The sequence below is a fragment of the Euprymna scolopes genome, chromosome 7 (genome assembly GCF_053919585.1).
Source record: "Euprymna scolopes isolate OS-2025 chromosome 7, ASM5391958v1, whole genome shotgun sequence".
Lineage (NCBI taxonomy): Eukaryota > Metazoa > Mollusca > Cephalopoda > Sepiida > Sepiolidae > Euprymna > Euprymna scolopes.
This window is the reverse complement of record NC_136488.1, coordinates 114739869-114763040: the sequence shown is the minus strand read 5'-3', so window position 1 is coordinate 114763040 and position 23172 is coordinate 114739869. Positions and strand designations below refer to the sequence as shown.

The following is a 23172-nucleotide window of genomic DNA, read 5'->3' as shown; positions in this document are numbered from 1 at the left end:
TTTCCTGATTCTACTTTTTTATTTTTTTTATTTTTTTTTTAAATCATTCCAAACTTTGCTCAATTCAGTTTCCAAAAAAGAAGACAAATGTATAGATTTTATCACTAACAAGTTAACTATTAAAAAGGAAAAAATAATACTATCTTAAATTTGAAGTCAGCAATAATATTTTTCAACAAGTAATTTATGAGAACATTCTGAATTTAACCACCTACCACTGGGCTGGATTAGAATTTAACATTATCAACTAGACTAACAGAATTTGTTGGAATAATTACAAAAATTAAAACATGAAATCTTAAATTATTTTATGTTGATTTTCTCTATTAGAAGTATTTTATATCAAGTTAAATTGCGAACTTATTTAAATTAATATAATTTAAATAATTTAGCCATTGGAAAACAATTTATTGAACTAAGCAAAAAGACTTATAATATAGATTTTAAGTTTAGGAAATGATTTACTTCTTTATATATTTCTTTACATTAACATTTTAGACAGCAAAAACATGTAGTTTTAAGTTTGGCTTAGAAAAATGTCATTGAAAGAATCTAATCTTAAACATATTTTATTCATGACATCAGTTGTATTCCTGTGTGAGCCAATATACTTAATTAGCATATCAAACTTGCTACAACAAATGGGTCATATCCTACCAACAAGGAAGTATTTCTTGAGAAAAAAATATGCATAAGCTACAAGTCAATAAAATCAATAAAAGAGCAGGTGATCAATGAAATATAGGCAAAATAATTTCCTCAGCAAGAGCAGTGGTGGTGGCAGCAGCATCAAAGGCTTTTGATCACTTGTTACAGATTAAGGGAGATACACTGATGGAGATGGGGAGAAAATAGACAAAACAGCTGACAAACAACTTTTTGAACAACTAGAAGAATTCAAAAGATCACTACCAGAAAAATTATGCTTTAATAACATTATTTGCTTTCTACAAATGAAAACACAAAAGACAAAATTACATTTGGTTACAGTTTTATAGTTATATATTGCTAGAAAGATACAACAATAAAGCATGCACATTTTTTAAAGAAGTATATATGGATACGTATATTTAATATACGTATACATAGATGCTTCTCTGACAGGCATATATTCATTATTATATATCTTATTGAGTAGGTTGTTATTATCAATGTTGGTCTCATATTTTAAATTAATTATTTGAATGATTAACATTTTTCATTACAAAAACAAAACAAAAAAATAACGGGTGGTCCAGCATTCAACCAGCTTGCAGTTAGAAAAACGAAAATAAAAAACTGCACAAGAAATTGGAAAATATTTTCCCTCCATAAATATCAATTATTATTATTATTATTATTATTGTAAAAATGAAACCAAGAATGTATAAATAATTCCCCTTATGCTATAAATGATTTTTTAATAGAAAAGTGCACTAACAATAAGTACAGACTTCCATCAATTCTTATATAATCAAACACATTGAATGTGAAGTAAGCCAAAAATTGTGATGTCTACTTGTCAAAAATCTCAATCATATCTTTCATACAAATCGTAGCTTAATGATATTTCAAGTAAAGTCTCTAACATACAAGTTATACCATCTCATTGACCACCAAACACTGATATTTGTTCTTTCAAGACAAACCCTGATAATAACAATACAAATTATTTCTGGAGGCACAAAATAGCTGTGGAGAAAAGGACTAAAAGGAGTGGAGAAAAAGGGAACATGCGAAAGTTGCGCATACATATACCTGGCCAGGTTCCTCTATCCATTGCTTGTGGCCATTAAAAGGGCTTTTCTACAATGAAAAGATGAAGTAAATGGAGGAGATGTAGGGCTTCTGACACTGGAACAGAACATGTGGGTTCAACAGTCTAAAAGAGCACACAGCTTCCCCACAATCCAAATCATTTTAGACAGAAAATATCAACAATAGGCAGAAAGAGTCTATAATTAATATATCAAAATCATACATACAAATAAAATTAAGAGTTTTATTTCATATATATGTTCTGTTCCATAATAACTGTTTCAAAAGGGTAATGATGATAACTGAACTGAAAATGGCATACATAAAAAGTTAAGAGGAAAATTCTTGTAAATTTATATTGAATGGCATAAATGTTATGAGATTTTAGTGTTCTGTTCCAGTGAAGGGGAAGAAGTGATGGGGGAAGTATGTGATATTACATGGAAGCTTCAAACAAGACAGCAATGTTATCAGCAGAGCAAAAATAAATTTGGAAGACACCCAGGAACAACAAGCTGTAACACAAATCCTACTTCTTTTATTAATACTGAAATAGGAAGTCATTTTTTGTTAAATGCAGAAAGCCATCAACAGTACAAAAACTGGCAATAAATGCTCTTGTTTAAAGTAATGAAATGCATTTTCTTAACCACATAATTAATCCTCGTCAACCCTATCAATCATATTGCTCTATAATACCCTTATCATTATTGGTTCTGATGTCACTTAAAATATCCTTCATCATCACAATGGGTTTCACTCCATAGATACAATTTAAAAAAATGTATAATTTGGAAAATATATCCAACTATAAACATGCAGATTTCCTTATGACTTAGATGCCTGCTTTAATCTAAGACAAGCTCCAAAACAAATCACACTTATGTATTATAACACGAATGAAACAAAAAAAGCAACCACAACAAATATAAAAGGAATATACATTTGTGAAAGCTGCAAATACATTGGACTTGACAATTGTGGAAAGCATCACTACACAAATTATATTTACAAATAACTATGCTTGAATCAAATCATAGCTTTATGTTGCATAATAATCGATATAATTAAACAACAGCGACGATTATATGTGTGTGTGTGTGTTTATTTTAAGATCATACTTAACACTTAGTAATAGCACTTATTTATATAATACATGCCAGACTTCTTAAGATAAGATAAAGATTTATCAGGTTTTTTTTAATCCATATAACAAAACAGAAAATGAGAAGCAAAAGTGAAATCCTGACAAAAATATATTTATTAATATGAAAAGTTTTTTTTTAATCTATAACATCCAACAAAATCACAAAAAAAAAACAAACAAAAGAAAAACGGTTCAACTGAGAGAATAAATGATGAATAGAGTCTCTAGTTTGTTGTTTTATATTTGAAATAAATAAGTATTTTGAATCGAGCAACAAAAAATAAAATGTTATATGTAAATTGAATTCTATGAAACTCACAAAAAATTCGAAAGACAGAAGACATGATAGATGATTGCACTATAAAGATGAAACCTTATCCATTGACCAAACAAAAATATATCAGTCTGAAAAAATTAAAGAAGCACCTTATTAAGGTTGCCTAATTTCATCAAGTCTCTATTGGAAAATGAAGCTTAAAACAAATAGTTTTACTTACTTTATACAACTTATTGCTAAAAAAATAACTCCTTGAAACTACAGCAATATGGCCAATGCTAAATATTAAAAATACATTTCTGAAAATGTTATGCCAAAATTGTAAACAAAATGAAAATCAGGAATAATGTTTTAAAAATAACTAGAGCAGGTTTTCAAACTATAAAAATAAATCATCTATGTTTTTAGATGGAAAAAAAAAAAAAAAAAAAGCAAATTCATCATACAAAGCCAGGTATTATTATTTGTTAATACTAAGTTTCACCAAGCCATTCATATATGATTTTGAAACATGTTTGTGGGGATGGAAGATGTTGGATTAGTAATCTTATGGTCTTTATCAGAAATGAAGTATAAAAGCAAACAGAAGATTTCTTAATTGTTGAGGAGTTAGGGAAGTTAGAGACCAAAGAGTGACAGTGAGAGAGAATCATATACTGTATATAACAAAGATGTCAACAATAATAACTGAAAAGTAAACATTTATATACATCCAGAACTAAAGATTTTTTCTTATACAAAAATCATGAAGGAGTTAAACTAAATGCAAATCACCGTAGGTGGCTTTAAACAATGGTCCTAAATTAGAAACAATAATAATTTTAAAACTAAATTTCATATGAAACATTCAATCTAATAATTAGTCTAACTTGTTTTCAAATCGCATTTACTAAAAGCTTTCATTCAAAGCCTGTCTTTGAAAAAATATTTCTAGCTGCAAAATAGAATCTCAAATGTTGCTAAAAAGTTCTACACTGTAGTCTTTGTACTGACAACTTGAAAATGTCACTCAAAATGATTTTTGATGTATTTATTTCAAGTTATGAAATTCATCTTATTACTTTGTATATTTAGTGACAATCTGTCAATTTTTGTAGGATGGTATTCAAAAGATATATTGCTGTAACACATTCCATTTCAAAATAATTAGCTATCCATAACAGCAAAATAACTGTATTACAAGCTCATTATAGAAAACAGCTTGTATTTTGAAAAATGGTTCACTGCAGAAATTTCATAGGATTATCTCTTCTTCTTACTATAAAATTAATTTAATTTGCAAATAATTCAAATGATAAAATATGTACACAAACTCCTAAAAAGTATTTTAAACGTTTTTCTAAAGGTATTTCTTCTTTTTGAAATATATTAAAATGTCCACCATTTTTGTTGCGAAAATATTTAAGTTTAGAGAGAGAGAGAGAAAAAAAAAAAGATTCATGCTGCAAAAGTTGTTTAAGCATGATAACTTTACTGACCCTTGTGAAAGCATCCTCCATATTTACAGGAGTAGGAGGTGTCTGTGCTAGCTTTGGATCAGAGTCTATTACAGGTTCTTTATTGTTCTCCAGGGATACTCTTCGCTGCAACTCTTGTTCTCTTCCCTGGCGTTGCTCCTTAACAGCCTCGGCAGCTTTTAAAGCTAAACAGTTAGCTTCATCCAAGTCATTCACAACCTGTGGGAGGGGGGGGAAAAAGAGGGACAATACAAGATTAAAAGAACAAACAAGTGCAAGAATGAAGCATGCAAATTTGGTGCAAGGGCATTCATCACATGGCTAACATGGGCAACCAACACAATTGGAAAGTTGTCAGGGAGAGGGGGGAGGTAAAGAAAGAAAACAACGAAAGGCAGGGAATGCCAACATGCATACAATTACAGGCCATGCATCAATTTGCAAATATAATTCAAGCATCAATAACAAAAACAAAATAACGCTTAAGATGCAAAAATATCGCCATTGAAATTCTACAATGAGTTTTGATAGAGGTTTGTTTTTATTAAAGTTCACGCATCTCTAAAAGACAACATTTATTGGCCACGTTTAAGTTTCAAGTCAAATGTTCATGACTTAAAGTGTAGATTAAATTGATAGTTTTCTTATGTCAATTATTTATATAAGAAGCTCCGTTTATCATGCTTCTGTTTGAAATAATATTTTCATCAAACTGTCACAGTAGAAATAGAATTTTCTATTGGTGTGTAACACTTAAGTCTGAACAAAGCATTTTTGTCTCTAAATGCACATGAATGCATTTAAGAAAATATATTTTTGTTAATATTTCATTTCACAAATAACAATATTTCAACTTAAATCGTTTTTTTTTTTAATATCAAAAACACTTGCAATAAAGTTGACTATTAATAAAACAACACTCTCCAAAATATTTTTTGTTTCACTTGTAAACATCAAAAAGTTTCTTAAAGTGCTAATACATACAATGTTTGTTTTCTTTTAATTTACATATAAATAGCCATTTCTTCTCCATTCATTTAAGTTACTTTTTCTTTGTGCAGAAGTTAGACTCTTTTTAAATATTTCACAAGCTCATTTGCTAGTCCTCATAGTTCAGCAGTTCAACTGTCTTCAAATTATTGTCTTGTCTAATTGCTTAAATGTCTTGAATTGCATAAAGACTTAAACTTAAAGAGTAAAATTTCAATTTAAGAACTTAAAACTTTATTGTATTTAGCCAAATCATACCTATTCTATTTTCTAATCATATGTTACAAATGTTACATTAAATTCTCAAAGATAATTGAAATCTTATAAATGTAAATCTGTAACAGCCAGAAAAGAATCCTCTGCAAGACATGAGCATAGTAGTGCCTCTTGGACAACCAAAAACTCTTAATTCAGCAAGCAACAAACAATATTGAAACTGACACAGGAACTATTGTATTATTTGGGTTTTTTTCTGATACAACTATTAGTATCTTCATATACATTACACTTGAAACAAGAAAAATGACCAATCTTCTTAAAGACAGTCTATAGTGGTAATGAACATCTTATGCCAAATTATTTTTAACAGTGAAATTTGAATTTGTTTATTGCTTCAATTCATATCACCACATAGAAATCTTCAGGTTTTCAATATTTATTCAGAAAAGCTCTCAAATGTTAAGTTAATTTAAATAAAGAAAATGCTTTCCTTTTTATATAGATAATTAACTTTACTTATTAAAAGTTTTCAAGAAATTAAGAAAATAGTAAGAATTTCTGTTAATTGAAACTTGATTGTGTTTTAGCAAGGTTCTCATGCACTTTAATATATTTGTTAGCTTTGTAGAAACTATGCCCATATTTTTTTAACTAAGTTTTCTTTGTAATACAAATGAAAAATCAATTTTCACTTAAAAAATTCCAACTTATCGAGTTATTTATACAACTAAAATAACTTTACATGTAAAAAGTTGGTAGGAATTATTATACTGGATAACATAAGACTCTACCAAAATGTCTAAATTACAATTTGTCATCTATAAAGACAAAAATGGTTTCTTTTATGGCATATCAACATATTTAATGATAAATCTAGAAAATGCTTATGACTAAGTCCGTAACATCTTCAACTAATTATTCATGGTAAAACTGTATATGTACAGCAGCTGATAGAGCAGATTCTATTAAATTCATAGATAGAATTGTGAAAGGTGCTACCACTAAAGATCAGCATAAACTCTGGGAAAGGGGTGACTGCATACTTCTCAAAACTCCTAAAGTGGGGACTCATCAACATATATAGTTTAATGTCATACGCAGGACAAGTAATAAAAAGAAAGCAATGATATAAATGTAGAGATGCAGTTAAAACAACATCACAATTACAGAATTACATCACTAAACTTCATATTTAGTTTAATGTCCATTTTACACGTTGGCATGTGTTGGATAATTTTTAAAAAGTGATGTCAAAACTTATCTCTCCATTCTTTTAGCATTTTCTTCCATATTTCACTCGGCCTTTCTTTCTCTGCAAACCAAATCTTCTACCTCAATCTATATATCTACGAACTAAAGCACTTTCATCCAAACATAGAAAGCAACATGGCCATACCATCAAAATCTCCTATTCTGCACACGTTTCCCTATACTGTCCAAATTTAATCTCCATCTGAAGTCATAACATCTAAGTCCGTCTTTATAACTCGCATTACATATCATTTTGCTCCATACAACACATCTTTGCAATCCTCAGACGAGGTTTCACTTTCATACATGATCACACTTTATACTCATGCTTGATAGACTTTTCCGTTGATCAACAAAATTTATTCTCAATTTTTATTACTTTTATTACAACTAAAGTTATATTTTTAGCTGCTAAAACAAGAAATAACATCAGAAAGAAAATAATCTTTTATTCAAACAAAAATTTGTTTTGCAACATTTGTTTTCTTTCCATCATTAAATAGATTTCAGTAAAACAAGTTAACACAAGCCTTAAAGCTTGGTAGTTTCAGTGAAGGCTGTAGGAGCAAGAAGAAGTAAACATTATATATTAGCTTCTTGGCATTTCTCATGAATGTATTCTTCATAGAGTTGCTCACAAACAAAAAAATGTGAAGTCTGAGTCAAATGCAAATATAACAAGATTCAATAAGAATGCAAATTACTGTGGAATTAAGAGAGAAAAAAACATGCAAAATTCAATTTAAACATATGTCAAAAAGTTACTGATGTAGTGGATATAAATTCAAGTCTATATAAAAATGAATATTTGCAGAAATAGAAAAATTTCTCAACCAAACATAATCACATTTTTAAAGAGGATTTTAAAAAAACACAGAAAATGGTAAAAATTTTACATTTTTAAATGCCAATCAAGCTCATTGCAAGGTCATTATCCACACGGGCATACAAATGGATGCACACAAAAAGTCACAAACATTCAAATATTCATTTCATCATAAACACTGTCATCTTTTTATCAAATCAGAAACTAAAAGATTTTTTTTTTTCAAAGAAATAAAAATGAAACCTTTTGCAAATGCTTAGTAGAATAATGGAAACATAAATAAGCAGATAACACTGGCCAATAATTTTTTGGTGCCTAAGGTTTCTAAATTGATTTAAACTAATTTAGTGGGGCTGATTCTGAAAATCATTAATTTTTTTCATCAGGTCAAGTTGTTGAGATATCTGCTATTTTATACCTTTTTTTACCTTAAAATTAGGTGTTCTGCCTACCTGTTTTGAACCCATTATCTCCCTTTAAGTTTCTCTTAATTAAAAATTTTCTCCCTAATTTCCTCTTCTGGTTGGTCTGTACTTCCTTTTTGTAACTACTGGCAGGCCTCTTTCTTCCTTATATGCTCTTATCCTCGGCATTAACAGTATGTTTTACTCATCTCTTCTTTTGGACAATGTGTTTACTTTGTCATGCAACGTGACATTTCATGTTCCATTTCTTTATAAACTTATTCAGTCTTTCGATTTTTTTAACTCCATTTTCCTACCCTCGTTTGTCAGTTTTTACTTTCTCATAATTATCATTTTTCTTTTTCAGTTTTTACTTTTTCTCTTTAAATAAACATACCTGTGGATTATGTACTAGCCTTCAGAGTCGTTATTTTTTAGAATAGTTTATCTGACTGAAGTATAGGTGCATGCGATGACAGTATATTAGGCATGTTTCTATATACATTCTAGCTTCATAATTACAATTGTAGGTTGTTATTGTGATGTATGTTGATTATGAAATCACAAATCTTAAAGTAAAAGTCAAATTTGCTATACAATGAAGTATGTAGTAAGTGGACACTGAGTAGTAAATAGGCCTACTAATTGGGGCATGTTTTTGTTGATTTCTGTATCAAATGAAGGTTTATTCTCTTAATGTTAAGAATTCATTTAAAGTCAGAAAGGAAATAATTAAGCTGCATTATTTTACTTTTATTGCAGATTTTTGAAGCAAAAATTAAGCATGGCTATATAATCTTCTTAGCGACGTTTAAACAATCCAAACATGTTTTGTTATATTTGCGGGGAATATATATCGCAATCTAACAGGAAAAAGAATCAGTGAATTTGTGAAGTGTGTTTATTTTGCTTACTTCAAAGTAATGCTGGGTGATCAAGATAAGGAATGGGCACCTCATATTGTATGCAAGCAATGTGTTGAGCATCTTTGACAGTGGACAAAAAAGAATAGAAAGTCATTCCGCTTTAGTATTCCAATGGTTTGTTGTGAACCGAAAAACCATTTTGATGACTGCTATTTTAGTGCAGTCATAACAAAGGGAATCAACGAGAAGAACAGGAATTTGTTGGTTTATCCAAACCTCAAGTCTGAAATTAAGCCAATTCCATACTACAATGAAATTCCAATTCCAGTGTTTAAAGGCTTGCCAGAATTGGAATTGCCTGGTTCTGAAGAAGACCAAGCCGCTGCTTTGTCCACTGACAGTAGTGAAGCCACTGTTACAGATGTCGGTTTTCCTCCTTCACTACTACAGCTTTTTTCTCAAGGAGAACTTAATGATCTGACTTGAGATCTCAACCTTTCCAAAGAATCCTCTGAACTTTTAGCTTCAAGACTCAAAGAAAAAAGTCTACTTCAGCCTGAAACTCTCATAACCTTTTACAGAAAATACCATATTGAATTCTTGCCATATTTTACTCAGGAAAATGACAGTGTATTGCAACGATGTTGCCGGCCTGCTGCGGCAGCTTGGTATCGAACACTATTATTCTCAAGATTAGTGCTTTTTTATAGACAGTTCCTAAAGAAGTTTAAAATGTGTTCTCCTTCACAATGGCAATTTATATGGATCAGTTCCTCTAGACCATTCAATGACCCTCAAAGAAAAATATGTAATCAAATTTGTTCTAGAAAACATTTCATACAGACAGCACCGATGGCTCATGTGTCGATTTGAAAATGGTTGGGTTTTCCTCAGGCTATACAAAATTTCCTTGCTTCTTGTGTTTGTGGGATAGCAGGGAAAGAACAGAGCACTGAATAAAAAAGATTAGCCTGTTTGCAGTGAACAGATTCCTGACTCAATATCCTGGTTAGAACATTCCAAAAGCATGTTTTCACATAAAGCTTGACATCCTAAAACAGTTTGTAATGGCTTTTCACAAAGATGGTAACTGTTTCAAATATATTTGTATAAAATTTCCAGGCCTAACCACAGAGAAACTAAAAGCTGAAATTTTTGCTGGATCTCAGATTCGAAATTTAATGAATGACACAAATTTGTGTAATTTTATGAATCCTGCAGAATTGAGTGCCTGGACAGCGTTTACAAATGTAGTAAAATTTTCTTAGGAAAAATAAAAGGTGTCCAACTACAAAGAGCTTGTTGAAACATTACTCAGAAGTCTCCATCAACTGGGTGCAAATATGAGCATCAAGTTACATTTTTTTAACAGCCATCTTTACCATTTTCCAGAAAATCTAGGTGATGTGAGCGATGAGCAAAGGGAGTGCTTTCATCAAGACATCAGCTATATAGAAGATCACCATCAAGGTCGCCGTGATGCCACCATGCTTGCAGACTACTGTTGGTCTATCAAGCTTAATGATTCCATTCTAGAAAATCAAATTGTGAATATTTTGGTTTGATTCCATGAATATGTCTTAAAGTTACATAAAATTATTGTTTCTTCGATTTGCCTGTTTTTATTATAGCTATCAGCTTGCTACAGAGGCGGTATATCATAGAAGAAAAACCTGACCTGATAGAAAAAAAGTGACAGCATTTCTGGAATCCGCATCCTCAATTAGGTAAAAAAAACAGCTGAAACATTTTAGGCACTCTGACAAATGTTTGTTTTTTTTTGTTGTTGTTGCCCAGTATAATATGAGTATTTTTCTACATATTATTCTGAAACATTCATGTTTTTGTTACCAAAACATGTTCTATATATCAGAAATTGCATAAAATAAAATTGTAAAAATATAAATAATACATTTGTCTTACCGTAATATTTATTGTTATAAAACTCTAATTTAAAAGTATTAAGCTGTGTGTGTGTGTATATATATATATGTGTGTGTATGTATAAGGATCTTGCCAAATGTAAAGCCTTCTATTTTTTGTGTCAAAATATTAAAGAGCTATGAAGACGAGGGTGGTAACATTAAAATAAGTGACCGTTTGTGCTCCAGAATTTATTTTTCCTACGTACTCACCACCATTCTCAATGTATTTTTGTAAGAATCTTAATGACATATATTTACTTGTGTGATGCATGTTCACAATAAAGGTTGCTTTCTCAGAATCTCACACCATCAATATCTAAAACAGAGATATGAAACTTTCAGGTCATGAATGCATAAATTCAGTCATAACAATGCAATTTGCTGCAATCCTCTCTGATCTATTAAGGCGGAATAAAAAATAGAAGGCATTGCTTTTGGGACCCCCCCCCCATACACATATATACAGTTTTAGAATTCATATCTGAATTAATGTTTTTTGTTTGATTATGTTTTTTTTAAGAAGCTGCTTATGAAGTTTTTTATACTGAACTATTGAAACAAATACTGAAAATATCTCCAAAATATGGATTTTACTAAAAAATGTACAACCAAATTATGGCTGATTAATGTACGCCTGATTGCTCCAGCTGTTTGTCATATAAAAGTTATGTGTAAAGTTGCTTGAATCAGCAGGAGCCAATCAGACATTTTCGTCCTGCCAAAATTTTAGTTATACATAAGAGCTTTACTAAAAATATATAACTAAATAATGTATGATTATTTGCTCCTGCTGCTGCTTTGCTCTAAAAGCAACTTTAACAAGAACGAACTATTGGGTTTATCAGTGCAAAATATTGTAAAAGTCTTATGCATTATTAAAATGAATTTACTCACAAGTTTCAGTCAAGGTTATTTTGGGGGCAAATATATTTTTAGATTCATATAAAAAGTATTCACAAAAATAAATTATTTTTTAAAAATAGTCTCTCTTAAGGCAGAAAGTAAATAGATACATAAGTATTTATTTACATAATAAACTCCTTAAAGACTGAAACAATTATTTTTCCAATTCTGTGTGCCACTTTTTCTTCTGTTTTTTTTTTTTTTTACTGTTAAAAACTTTTCTAAGAAAAAAAAAAAAAGTTTATTTTTTAGATTAGTCATACCTTGATTTTACTAATTATGCACAACTAAAAATTTAATTTTATGCACATCTAAGTAAATCCTAAAAAACAGACAATTATTTGGCATACTATTGGAAAAAAATAATTCTTGGTCGTTAAGGGTTTAATTAGTCAAGGCAACTTCAACAGTTTCAAGTTTAATTAAAAAAAAAAAAAAAAAAAAACAAGCAGTAGTCTATAATGATTTCTTCTACTTTTTACTAAGATTTTTGAGTGTTATTGTAATTGTGTTACAAAATTCGAATTTTAAAGAAGAAAGTCACTTGTAAAATAATTCAATTTGCAAAAAAAAAAAAAAACTCTTGGCTGAAAGTTGTGACTAAATTCATTTTGTTTTTATTTCAATAATAAAGAAATAAACTTGTTTATTTACCAATCAATCGCCAGTGTTGAAGTTGCTTTAATCAGCAGCAGCAGCAATCAATCATACATAATTTTTAGTCATAAATTTTTAGTAAAACTGCCAAAATAATGTTTCTTAAATTTTTTTAGATGAAAATCAATCATTTCTACTGTTTAAATTTTGGCTGATGTAATCTCCAATGTTTAGTCTACCTATGGAATTTTGAACAGAACCCTTTATGTAATCTACGGGGATAGCATACTCTGGTTTCATAAGGGTTTGGAGCTTGAGAGTATGAATAATACTAAGACAATTGTGAAGACTTTTACCCGGTCATGACTAACAATGTGAGCATGCTACGCCCATAGATGAAATAAAGGGCTCATTTCAAAATTACATGCAGATTTCAGAGTTCAACAGAAAGACTCCCAAGTTTGAGATGAGGCATCTGAAGAAGGTTGGAGGTTACATCAGCTGAAACATGAAAATAACAGTCAAGAGTCTGGACAGTTGTCTGAAGAATCCAAATAATACAATTCACCTAAATTTGTCTTATTTTGACATACTTGTAAAATCTGAATTACATTTCTTGTCTCATCAACCCTTTTCTTTTATTGATGTTATTCTATCTTCCTTTTTTTGTTTTTCTTTATTTACTTGTCTAGGCTTTCATTTGAGTCATATCTTTTCCTCTCTTTACCTTTACATATTTACCACTTATATCCTTTTCTGTAATAAAAAAAATCTATTTTAATGTTGTTGTACTCTGACAAAGTCTTTCAATATATAAGAAAAATATTAGCTCTGTACAAGAGTTTATTTTGATTGTATTGTGTTTGTCATTTTTTTTCTCAACATTTTGTCAATTTTGATTCAAATTATTTTCTTTATTATATATTAAAAACAAAGGTTTTAGAAAAGCATTTAATTTCAAGTACTAAAAGACATTCAAGACTGATTGCAATTAACAAAATAAGTAGCAATTAAATCAAAGCTAATCCAACCATTAAATGTATCATCTCTATATTAACAACAGAAAACAATGGTTTATTTTTGCAGGATGCCATTTTAGCTTTACATTTACAAGTTTCAAACTAAATCTCTATTCATTGAAATGATGCTTTCAATTAACAAGTTGAAATTAAAAAGTGTGAAGCTTTCAATCAAAAGAAAGAACATGCATAACCTTGAATTCAATTAAAAAATGAAAACAACAAACAGGAGATTGGATAGCAACCTATTTCCTTAACTCACATTACATTTCAATTAATTTAGGTGAACTCCACTTTGACAGTCAAAATAGTTTGTATAAACACATTTTAGGGTTAAGGAAAAGGATAAGTTTAGTTTCAGTCATCTGATCATATTTGGTTCAACCTTCATTTTACATGCTGACGTGTTAGACAGCTTTTGGAAATTGACTTCTAAACTAACCTATCTCTGGTTAGGTATTGACTTAGTCCTCTAAATTATATCCTTCCTCCCATGCTTTCCTCTACCAAATGTTCTACATTTAACCCATTCTTTTAACAATTATACCAACTCAATCTTCCATTTTGCATGCAGTTCAGATTGAAGCCTGTCTTTAAGACTCATATTACACATTTATCTTATCATTCTCATATATCTCTCCATAAAATATATATCTTCAAAACTCACTAGCTTCTATACATCAGCCACTGTGCACACATATCTGATAAATTCTTCTATCAGTCAACAGTGTTAACAATAATAGAAATCCTGTACTTGCTCCATTCATTCCAAACTTTTGACAATGTACAAGCCCTAGTTCCTCCCAGCATTACAATGGTATTAATAACGTTGACATCGAAGTATACTTTCTTTAGATCCAAGTACTCATTTATCTCCGGTGTCTTGCATGCAAATTGGTTATTTCATTTACTTGTAATTTCACTGCACTTCTTGAGTACCCAATGCTTACAAGTACCACAAAAAATGGTGTTGCACTGGACTCCCTTTCTCCAAACTGAGCAGAGGAACTTTCCTTTCTGAAAACTGACATTGCAACCACTGATCATCACATTGGTCTTGGTAACATTCATTCTCATTACTTTCTATAGCATTCCTCCAAGTCTTAACAAAACAAGTCTTTAACCTTCCAGTGTTTCACAGGCAAGTACTAAATCAGCAGTGTACAGTATCTTTTCTGTACAATCCCTACAAAACTCCCTGCACATTTATCATAAAATCATCACATCCTCTGTATAGAACAGTTTGCTAATTTGAACCTGTGGTTTTTAAATTTATAAATAATCAGAAGCTAAGAATAAAAAAAAAAAAAAATTGAAATATTTATCTTATTTAAAAAGAAAAAAAGCAAATCAAACGTCAAAGTAAAAAGATGGACAATGTCAGGTAAATCTAGAGAGAAACATTGTCCAATCTCAATAGAAGCCATACCATCACCAGATATGCAATACTATAAATAATTTGTCTTAAGAGAGTGAAAAAAAAAAAAAAACACACCAGAAAAGGTGATTATCAATATTGCTTTCTAGAACAAGGACAAATACATAAGCAGTAGAAAAGCAGATTCTTCAGAGAAAGAAACGCTTTCGCTGAGATCATAGATCAAAAAACAAGTAAACAAAAACAAAATATAGGTCAGATGTGGTTGCAGAATTTGTCTGAAAAAGATCACGGTCTTTATAAACAAGATTTTCTATCTTTTGCCTTCTTTCGTCACTTCTGATGAAAAAGAAAGATTAACACAACAAGCCATGTTTTCAAATATTTCAACTTGTTAAAAGTTGCAGATTTTCAATTAGCAAATATTAAAGAAACTCTGGAAATAAAAAAAATATTAAAAATTAGTATCCGGCTGTGAAGAAACATTTCTTTAAAATGATCAATGAATACACAAAACATGCTCATTTATCAATCCAAATCCTTTTCTAATAGAATTGAATACTATAAAGTGATTAGAGAAGAGGGTGATCATGCAACACAAAATGAAAGAAATTTTTAGGAATCCAACTTTGATGAGCAAGAATGAAAAAAACTCCTGTAAAAATAATACAAACTGTAAAAAAAAAAAAAAAATACTTTTTTTTTTTTTTTTTTTTTTTTTTTAAATAATGGATACTTTTTTTCCTTTTGATTTTTGTCCTCTTTCTTTGATATAAATAATAAAAAAATATTTGAATTAAAATATTTTAAAGTATATTTCAAGCTCTGAAATACTTTTAAACATAAAAAACACAAATCACTGAAATTTGAAAATTTATTATTTTTGGCAAGTGATGGCCCAAATAATGATGAGGCAGTCAAACATTGATTTAATGAGGTATTTTTTTAAAATTCACTTCTTTTCCCACTTCAGTGACAACATTGTTTATCAGCTGCGTCTAGCAGTTTAAACCAGTTCTGCAGCATATGGCTAGTCTCTTCTCTACCCAGATCAGATCCCTGCACATATTGGTAAGCCTGTGTTTCATATCTTTCCATATGTTATGGAGTTTTCACATTTGTGCATATTTGGTGAATTACTTTAAACACAAATAAATTCTATTGTATTTAATAAGGATTTCTTTTCTTCGTTCTGTTTTGTTAATGTGTTAGAATATATATGAATAAATTCTTATACTAGTTTATAAATAACAAATTTTCAAGTTAATTTGTTATTATAAAAATTTAGATCTCTTTTTAGCTTATCAATGCTTGACAATAGAAATCATGAAAATAAACAACCATGAATGGTGCAGTTTTTGCTTGTTTAAACAAATTTTCTTCAAAGATGTCATTATATCAAAAAGTTCATACAATTGTGATCATTTTATATTCATACAAATATTAACAGTAAAGTTAGTTAACATTGAAAGCTTTTAAAAAACTAAAACAATGCAAATCAACTAAGATTTTGCAAAGAACAGCATTGTTAGTTATAGAAACCCACTCAAAACTGAACGTTTTCATGAACAAAATTGATTTTTTCTTTTCACTGATTGATCTCTTCTCGGTTTTTAATATTTTTTTTTTTTTTTTTTGCTAATTAAAATTGGTGAATCAGATTTTTATCATCAAAATCAATTTAACATTTTACATGCAAATGATGGGCAGGTTTCAGAAATTGACTTCTAAACTAAACTCTGGCCATCTTCCAAGTTAAAGTTAAAACATTAATAATATATTGTTTAGGACTGTAAATGGAAGCTTCTTGAATTACTCGTTTTTCCTGGACAACACTAAGTATTTCATGGTTCCTACTTATTCATAAATTTCAATTCCTACAAGTATATTCTTGAGGTAGTGATAGACTTTTTTCTTTTTTTTCTTTTTTAAATCAAGTTAGAAAGTATATATATATATATATATATATATATATAATTTAATCTGCATATATTATAGAAGTAAACTTGTGCAGGTGTGTGCGTGCGTGCGTGCAAAACAGTCTTTACAAAATTACTTGGTTATCCTGACGCTCCGCACTTCTTTGTTTACCTTAGAAGTGACGTCACACAAATCTTATAATACGGATGGCTACAATTGTAAAAAATAATTTGTTTTATTTTTCTTTCATTTTGAGCTCCTTTTTTCTCCCGTTTGTTTTTGTTTTCTACAATTAATAAACCAGTTTACAAGTAAAAAATAATTTGTTTTACTTGTATAGTTTTTTAACAGGTGCTTCTGCAGTTTAATTAACCGTGCCGACATTAACCAAGCAGGAGAACTGTTTATTATTTTACACCGCTTCCCACCAAATGTAAACAGGTAATTTTAAAGAATTTTCCGATGGTAGAAACGGAGCCCCCCCCCAAAAAAAAATCATGGCCACAAAGTGGGTGATCATTTTACATTAAATTATTTTAGAAAAGTGATCCCCCACTTTTTAAAACTAACATTTCTTCATATCTTAGAAACTACTCGTTTGCCGTAATTTTAAATGTTATTTTCGTTTTCAGCGACCCCAAAAACCTTTAAGAGTGGTAATTTTAAAGGAATTTTCGAGGGTGGAGTAATTCTTCATATTTACCTTTTTTTTAATTGAATTGTTAGGTGAAAGTACAGAATAGTTACAATACACCCTCCCTTCCCCATGTTAAATAATAGGTTTCTAAATAATAGCGTTAAAAAATAGCTCGGGTCGTAAAGTGCAGGACTGCAGGAGTACCTATAAAAGGTAACGCCGGATCGGAAAAAGAGCTCAAAATGAAAATAAAATAAATTCTCCGCTCAAAATAAGAAATGAGAGAAAAAAAAAAGTTAAATGGGAGAAAAAAGGAGCTCAAAATGAAAGAAAAATAAAACAAATTATTTTTACAATTGTAGCCATCCGTATTATAAGATTTGTGTGACGTCACTTCCAAGGTAAACAAAGAAGTGCGGAGCGTCAGGTAACCAATTACTTTGTCAATTTTTTGGGCTACAGACTTGAAACTTGAGATATAGGGGATTCGAACTTGTGGAACCAATTCTGATTTGGTTTTTAGCTAGTAAAAATAGCTGCTATGAGGTCAAAATTGGAACTTGGCAAGCATAAGTCAACTTAAAAGTGCTCCGCTATACATGCACAAATACATTTATATGTTTAAGTCAGTTAATTTGTAAAGTTTTAATATGCATTAAACTTATTTCAGATGGTAGCAAATAATGTTTTGGTTTTTATTCTAGCTGATAGCACTAAAAAGTCATTTTTTACCTTTGAAATTATTACTATATATTGGTTACAATATAATAATCAATAGAGAATTGGCTCTATAATAATCAATACAAAATCTGCATCAATAAAAAATATATTCAAGTGCATCTTACATCAGGCAGTCTGCTAGTTTATTAAATGTAAACTTAATTTTTTAAATAAATAGAAGAGAAAAAGTCAAAATTCTGTTAGTACTGGAGTGTTTTGATTAATAAAAAGATATAAAAGTTAAACTAATGAGTTTAAATTTGACCTGCATAAACCAAGGCAACTCATTTATTTCAATTAAATCATAGTACAAAGTTGTAGAGAGAAAAAGGAATATTGAATTATTCTTCACTTTTTCCTTCCTCCTTTGTAATGAATTCCTTCCAACTACATAAAATATTTTCACTTTCTATGTCTCTGCCAATAAGAGAAAAGAGCGAGAGTGGTGATTGAAATGTTGCCCACCTTTTCAGTAGCTTCACACGATAAGTCTATGCCAACTTCACTGTTACATAATCCTATACTCACTCTCTAACATGTCTCTACTTGAGACATATTCTATGCTGATAAAACATTTTTTTGTATTATTTGAAAGTTAAATTTAATTATTACAAAATCAATTGGTCATCTATATACATAAAAGCGAAAATGTATGTATGTATGTACGCTTTTCCTCGATGTCCACAAAAGGCTTCTTTCAGAGAAGCGCTCACTCGCTTCACAACTTCTTAAAACTTTTTATATCATCTATAAATTGTAATATCTCACACTTAACCACGGAGCTCGGCTGTCTATTTAATTTTATTGACTTTCAAACATTAATTATTCCACATTTCCCGCATCGGCGCGCGTTACATTCGGTTTTCGGTATAAACAAAAAGCGAAACTCGACTCTAATTACAGTGCATTTGGTCAATGTCGACTTCGTCATATCAGATGGTAGCTTTCATTTCGAGACGAGACACTCCCCCCTAATAAACAGGGAGCTGTTTTTCCCCGAACTTAGTTAAAAACAAACAAACCGATTTATTTATTTAAAAACTGTCCCGCACAAAATCGTAACTGCTGAATAGCTATCGCCGTCACGTCAATAACTCGTCAAAAACGCGCACCTGTTTTTTTTCACACTTTAATATTTTCCAACTGCGCGTCAAGGTTTCGTTTTTTTTAACTTGTAAAAAACGGGCACCTGTTTTTTTTTTTCACATTTTACTATACGTGTCAAGTCTCCGTTTTTTTTGTACACACACCTACAAACACCCGGGCAACGCCGGGTACCCCTCGCTAGTACTTTAATAAATCAGGGTCCATTTTCTGTACGCTGTTTTTGAACCCAGTCAACGACAGGTACTTTTGCTAGTTAAATTATAAATTAAACAAAAGATAGGCCAATATAGAACTCGACCCTCTGAAATCATAAATATTTAACAAAAATAAATTTACACAATCACCTACATATATGTATATACGTATGTATAAACTTGTCCATTCTTATATTGATTTCAATATGTATATTATATCTTTTCTTTTTCTCAGCAGACACATATATCATTTTCTTCCGATTCTCAAATTATTTTCGTCATACTTAACCTTCTATTGCACTATTTTTATTGTTATGGCTATAAACTATTATTACCCATATTAATATATAGTATAAAGCACAAGCCCAAAAAACGTTTTCGTGATAGCATCAAGGAGAGTCTAGTGAGCTTTTATGTTCCCGTTGACAGTTGGGAGTCCCTACTGTTTGATCACAAGCAATGGAGGGCACTGATATACAGAGGCGCAGAACACTCTGAAGTGACCAAGATGTACCGAGCAAAGATAAAAAGAACATGTAGCAAACATCAAACCTTGCACCCAATCATGGAAATCTCTGGATCTGTGATCGGGCTCTGTTGTCCAAAGTGGGACCTGATAATCACATGAAAGTTAATGATGATACAAGTTCCGTTGCTGTTGGTTTCATCCAAACCAATGACCATCATCAGTGTCATGTCTGTTTGAGGGTGTGCAAGTTGCTGGCAAAACTGAAAAGTCATCTTCAGGCACATGGACTTTTTAGTGACTGAGGGAGTGGCACTCGTCTGACAAGACGTCGCAATCATCATGTATATATGTGTGTGTATGTGTAAGCATATATATGTATGTATGTATATGTAATGCCTGCAAGGGATGGTTCCTGGATTCATTTCAATCATCCTGCGTGCGTGTGTGTGTGTGTGTGTATATATACATACATATATATATATATATATATACATACATACATATATATGTGTGTGCGTGTGTGTATATATGTACATGCGGTGAAGCGAATGTGTCTCTTCTACATGCTGTGTGTATTTGGATTGTTTTACTTTTTTATTCATGTTAAATTCACCTATTTGTACCAACCATCATCATCGTCATTACGAAAATTGAGGATTTATGCCATTATGGATGCATCTTAAATTTAAAAGTTGTACAAATGGTGAAACAAATGTCTGTCTCTTCTACATACTGTGTATATTTGGATTTACTTTTTATTCATGTTAAATTCACTTATTCGTACTAACCATCATCATCGTCATGAACGCTCCTTCATGTATATTCTACATGTACGTGTATGTGTGTATGTACATATGTATGCGTGTATGTATGTGTATGTGTGTATGTGTGCGTACTTGCATATGTATGTTTGCGTGCATCTGTATGCATGCATGTATGTATGTGTACGTATATGCGTTTATTTCCATGTGTATGTGGAGTGGAGAGGGTTCCCGTAAGCCGTGAGAAGCAAATCTCTGATTTAAAAAGCAGGAGACAAGTACCCGCATTAAGCTGGTCTGCAGTTTGACTTGTTGTTGGCTATCTTGCTCTTGCTTATTGCTGGATCTCAACATTTGGAACCGAGAGAGACTTAGTTGTAGTACAAAGCTAAAACTCTGTAAAATCATCTTTGTATAGATACTCCCTCAGGCATTTGTCTATAAAAAATAGTCCTGTGGCGATGGAAAAGTTGTGACGTGTGTAGGCCTGAAATGCTGGAATCATGTAATAATTTATCTGCCATCATCATATGTATCTCTGTATGTATGTATGTATGTATGTGTGTATGATGTATCTATGTATATGTATGTATATCTATGTGTATATGTGTGTTTGTATGTATGTGTCTCAAGGATTGGTGTGGGCATGTGTTAAAAGTACACAAATGCTTTAGTCATATATAGCTTCTCCCAATCTAATCATCCTCACGTGCACGTCGTGAGTTCTGCTACGCTAATGGGGCTCTGGTGAATGGCCAGTGTTCAGCGCCAGAAAACTGAATCCCCACTGCCTTGGGGGATAAGGTTTTTGAACCAAAGGTTAAGGGTGAGGTAACCCTGACAGAAACCTCCAGAGGAACTTAGGCCCTGTTGACTGCGGCATTCATGGCCCACCAGCGTGTGGACCAAGCTCTAGTGCCCAGCTACCTAAGTCCCAGTCATGGGTAAATGACAGTGGGTAGAAGGAGCTCCTGCAACCTGTGGTGGAGGCAATCCTTTAAGGAGAGGACAACTCTTACGAAAAATCTGCGGTCAAAGCAATTACCAGTCATCTTGCAATGGCTTGTCATTGGGTTATTGTTGCAGAGACTTAGAAAGTGGCACTCGTGTCATACAAGCACTTGTCACTTTAATACAACGATGTACAGATGTTATTTGAGATCTATCTTTTATCTCTTATCTTTTGCTATCTCATCTTTATCTGTCGTTCATTTCTATATCAAGTCCTACGGTGATGGAGGAGTAGCAACGTGTACAGACTTGACCAGTTGGAGGTACACAGCCACAAATCTGCACAGAGGCAACAGGAACCTATCTTAACATCGTTGTTGTGCCTTCACATGACAGAGGCCAACTCCGGTGGGGGTTCCTGTGACTGAGCAGCCCTATTCAGGGAGAGCACGGCTCACCCAGTGTTTTGGAAAAGTGCTAGAAAAGGTGCACTAAAAATTGTCTGTCATACTATCACTGGTTAATCTCCTCCTCTACGGTGGTTCATGTAAGCAGGAAGAAAACAAAAATGTATTTCCAAAAAGGAGTAAAATTCAATTCATGCTGTTGGAATGTACGCACTCTTCTTGATAAAGGGTCATCAAACGCCCAGAGCGCAGGACAGTGGTTGTCACTGCAGAGCTATGGAGACTTGATATAGATATTGCTGCTCTATCAGAGACCCGTCTCTTAGGAAGATCAAATGACAGAAGTATCATCAGGCTACACTCTTCTGGATTGGTAAACCGGAGGGTATCCGTAGAAATGGCGGAGTCGGTTTTGCAATTAAAACATCCTTGGTTGATACTATTGAAATTCTTTCCAGTATATGTGACTGCATCATGAAACTTCGTGTTCCTCTCTCACACAACAGATTCATCACTATTCTTTCGGTCTATGCACCAACCCTTCAAGCGAATGAAAATGACATCTTGTGTTTCTATGAGTCTCTGCACTCTATTGTTGCATCTAAACCAATTAATGAAAAACTTGTTATTCTTGGTGATTTCAATGCCCGTGTTGGGAAAGACTATGAGACCTGAAGTGCTCTTGGCCGCTATGATATCAGTACCATGAATGCTAATGGCCTTAAGCTACTAGAGCTGTGTTCAGAATTAAATTTTGCTATCAGTAACACTTTTTTTCGCCGTAAACTGAAGCACAAAGCTACTTGGATACACCCACGTTCAAATCATGATCACCTAATTGACTTCATCATACCTCAAAAACACGACCTTCGAGATGCATATACTGTTTGTGTCATGCGCAGTGCTGAATGTGACACCCATCACAAGTTGGTGAGAGGAAAGTTTAATCTACGAATCCATAAATTTGTCATAGCGGTGTTAAGGTGCCTAACTGTATTGATGTTGCCAAG

General features: G+C 31.5%; 1 protein-coding gene across 33 annotated transcripts in view; it reads right to left on the bottom strand.

The window, feature by feature from the left end:
- The window catches only part of LOC145279894 (DISP complex protein LRCH3-like), a 338958-nt gene that overhangs the window by 125068 nt on the left and 190718 nt on the right, over nucleotides 1-23172 (bottom strand). For 11 of the 33 annotated variants that reach the window (XM_080131394.1, XM_080131400.1, XM_080131397.1 and 8 more), the window contains exon 8: nucleotides 4640-4837. The exons of 12 other annotated variants lie outside the window; for them this stretch is intronic. In XM_080131394.1, coding sequence (XP_079987520.1) covers nucleotides 4640-4837 — 198 coding nt within the window. Of the gene's footprint in view, nucleotides 1-1737; nucleotides 1786-4639; nucleotides 4838-23172 lie in introns of all 33 variants that reach the window. 10 more of the 33 variants (XM_080131398.1, XM_080131393.1, XM_080131399.1 and 7 more) reach the window with 1 other exon arrangement.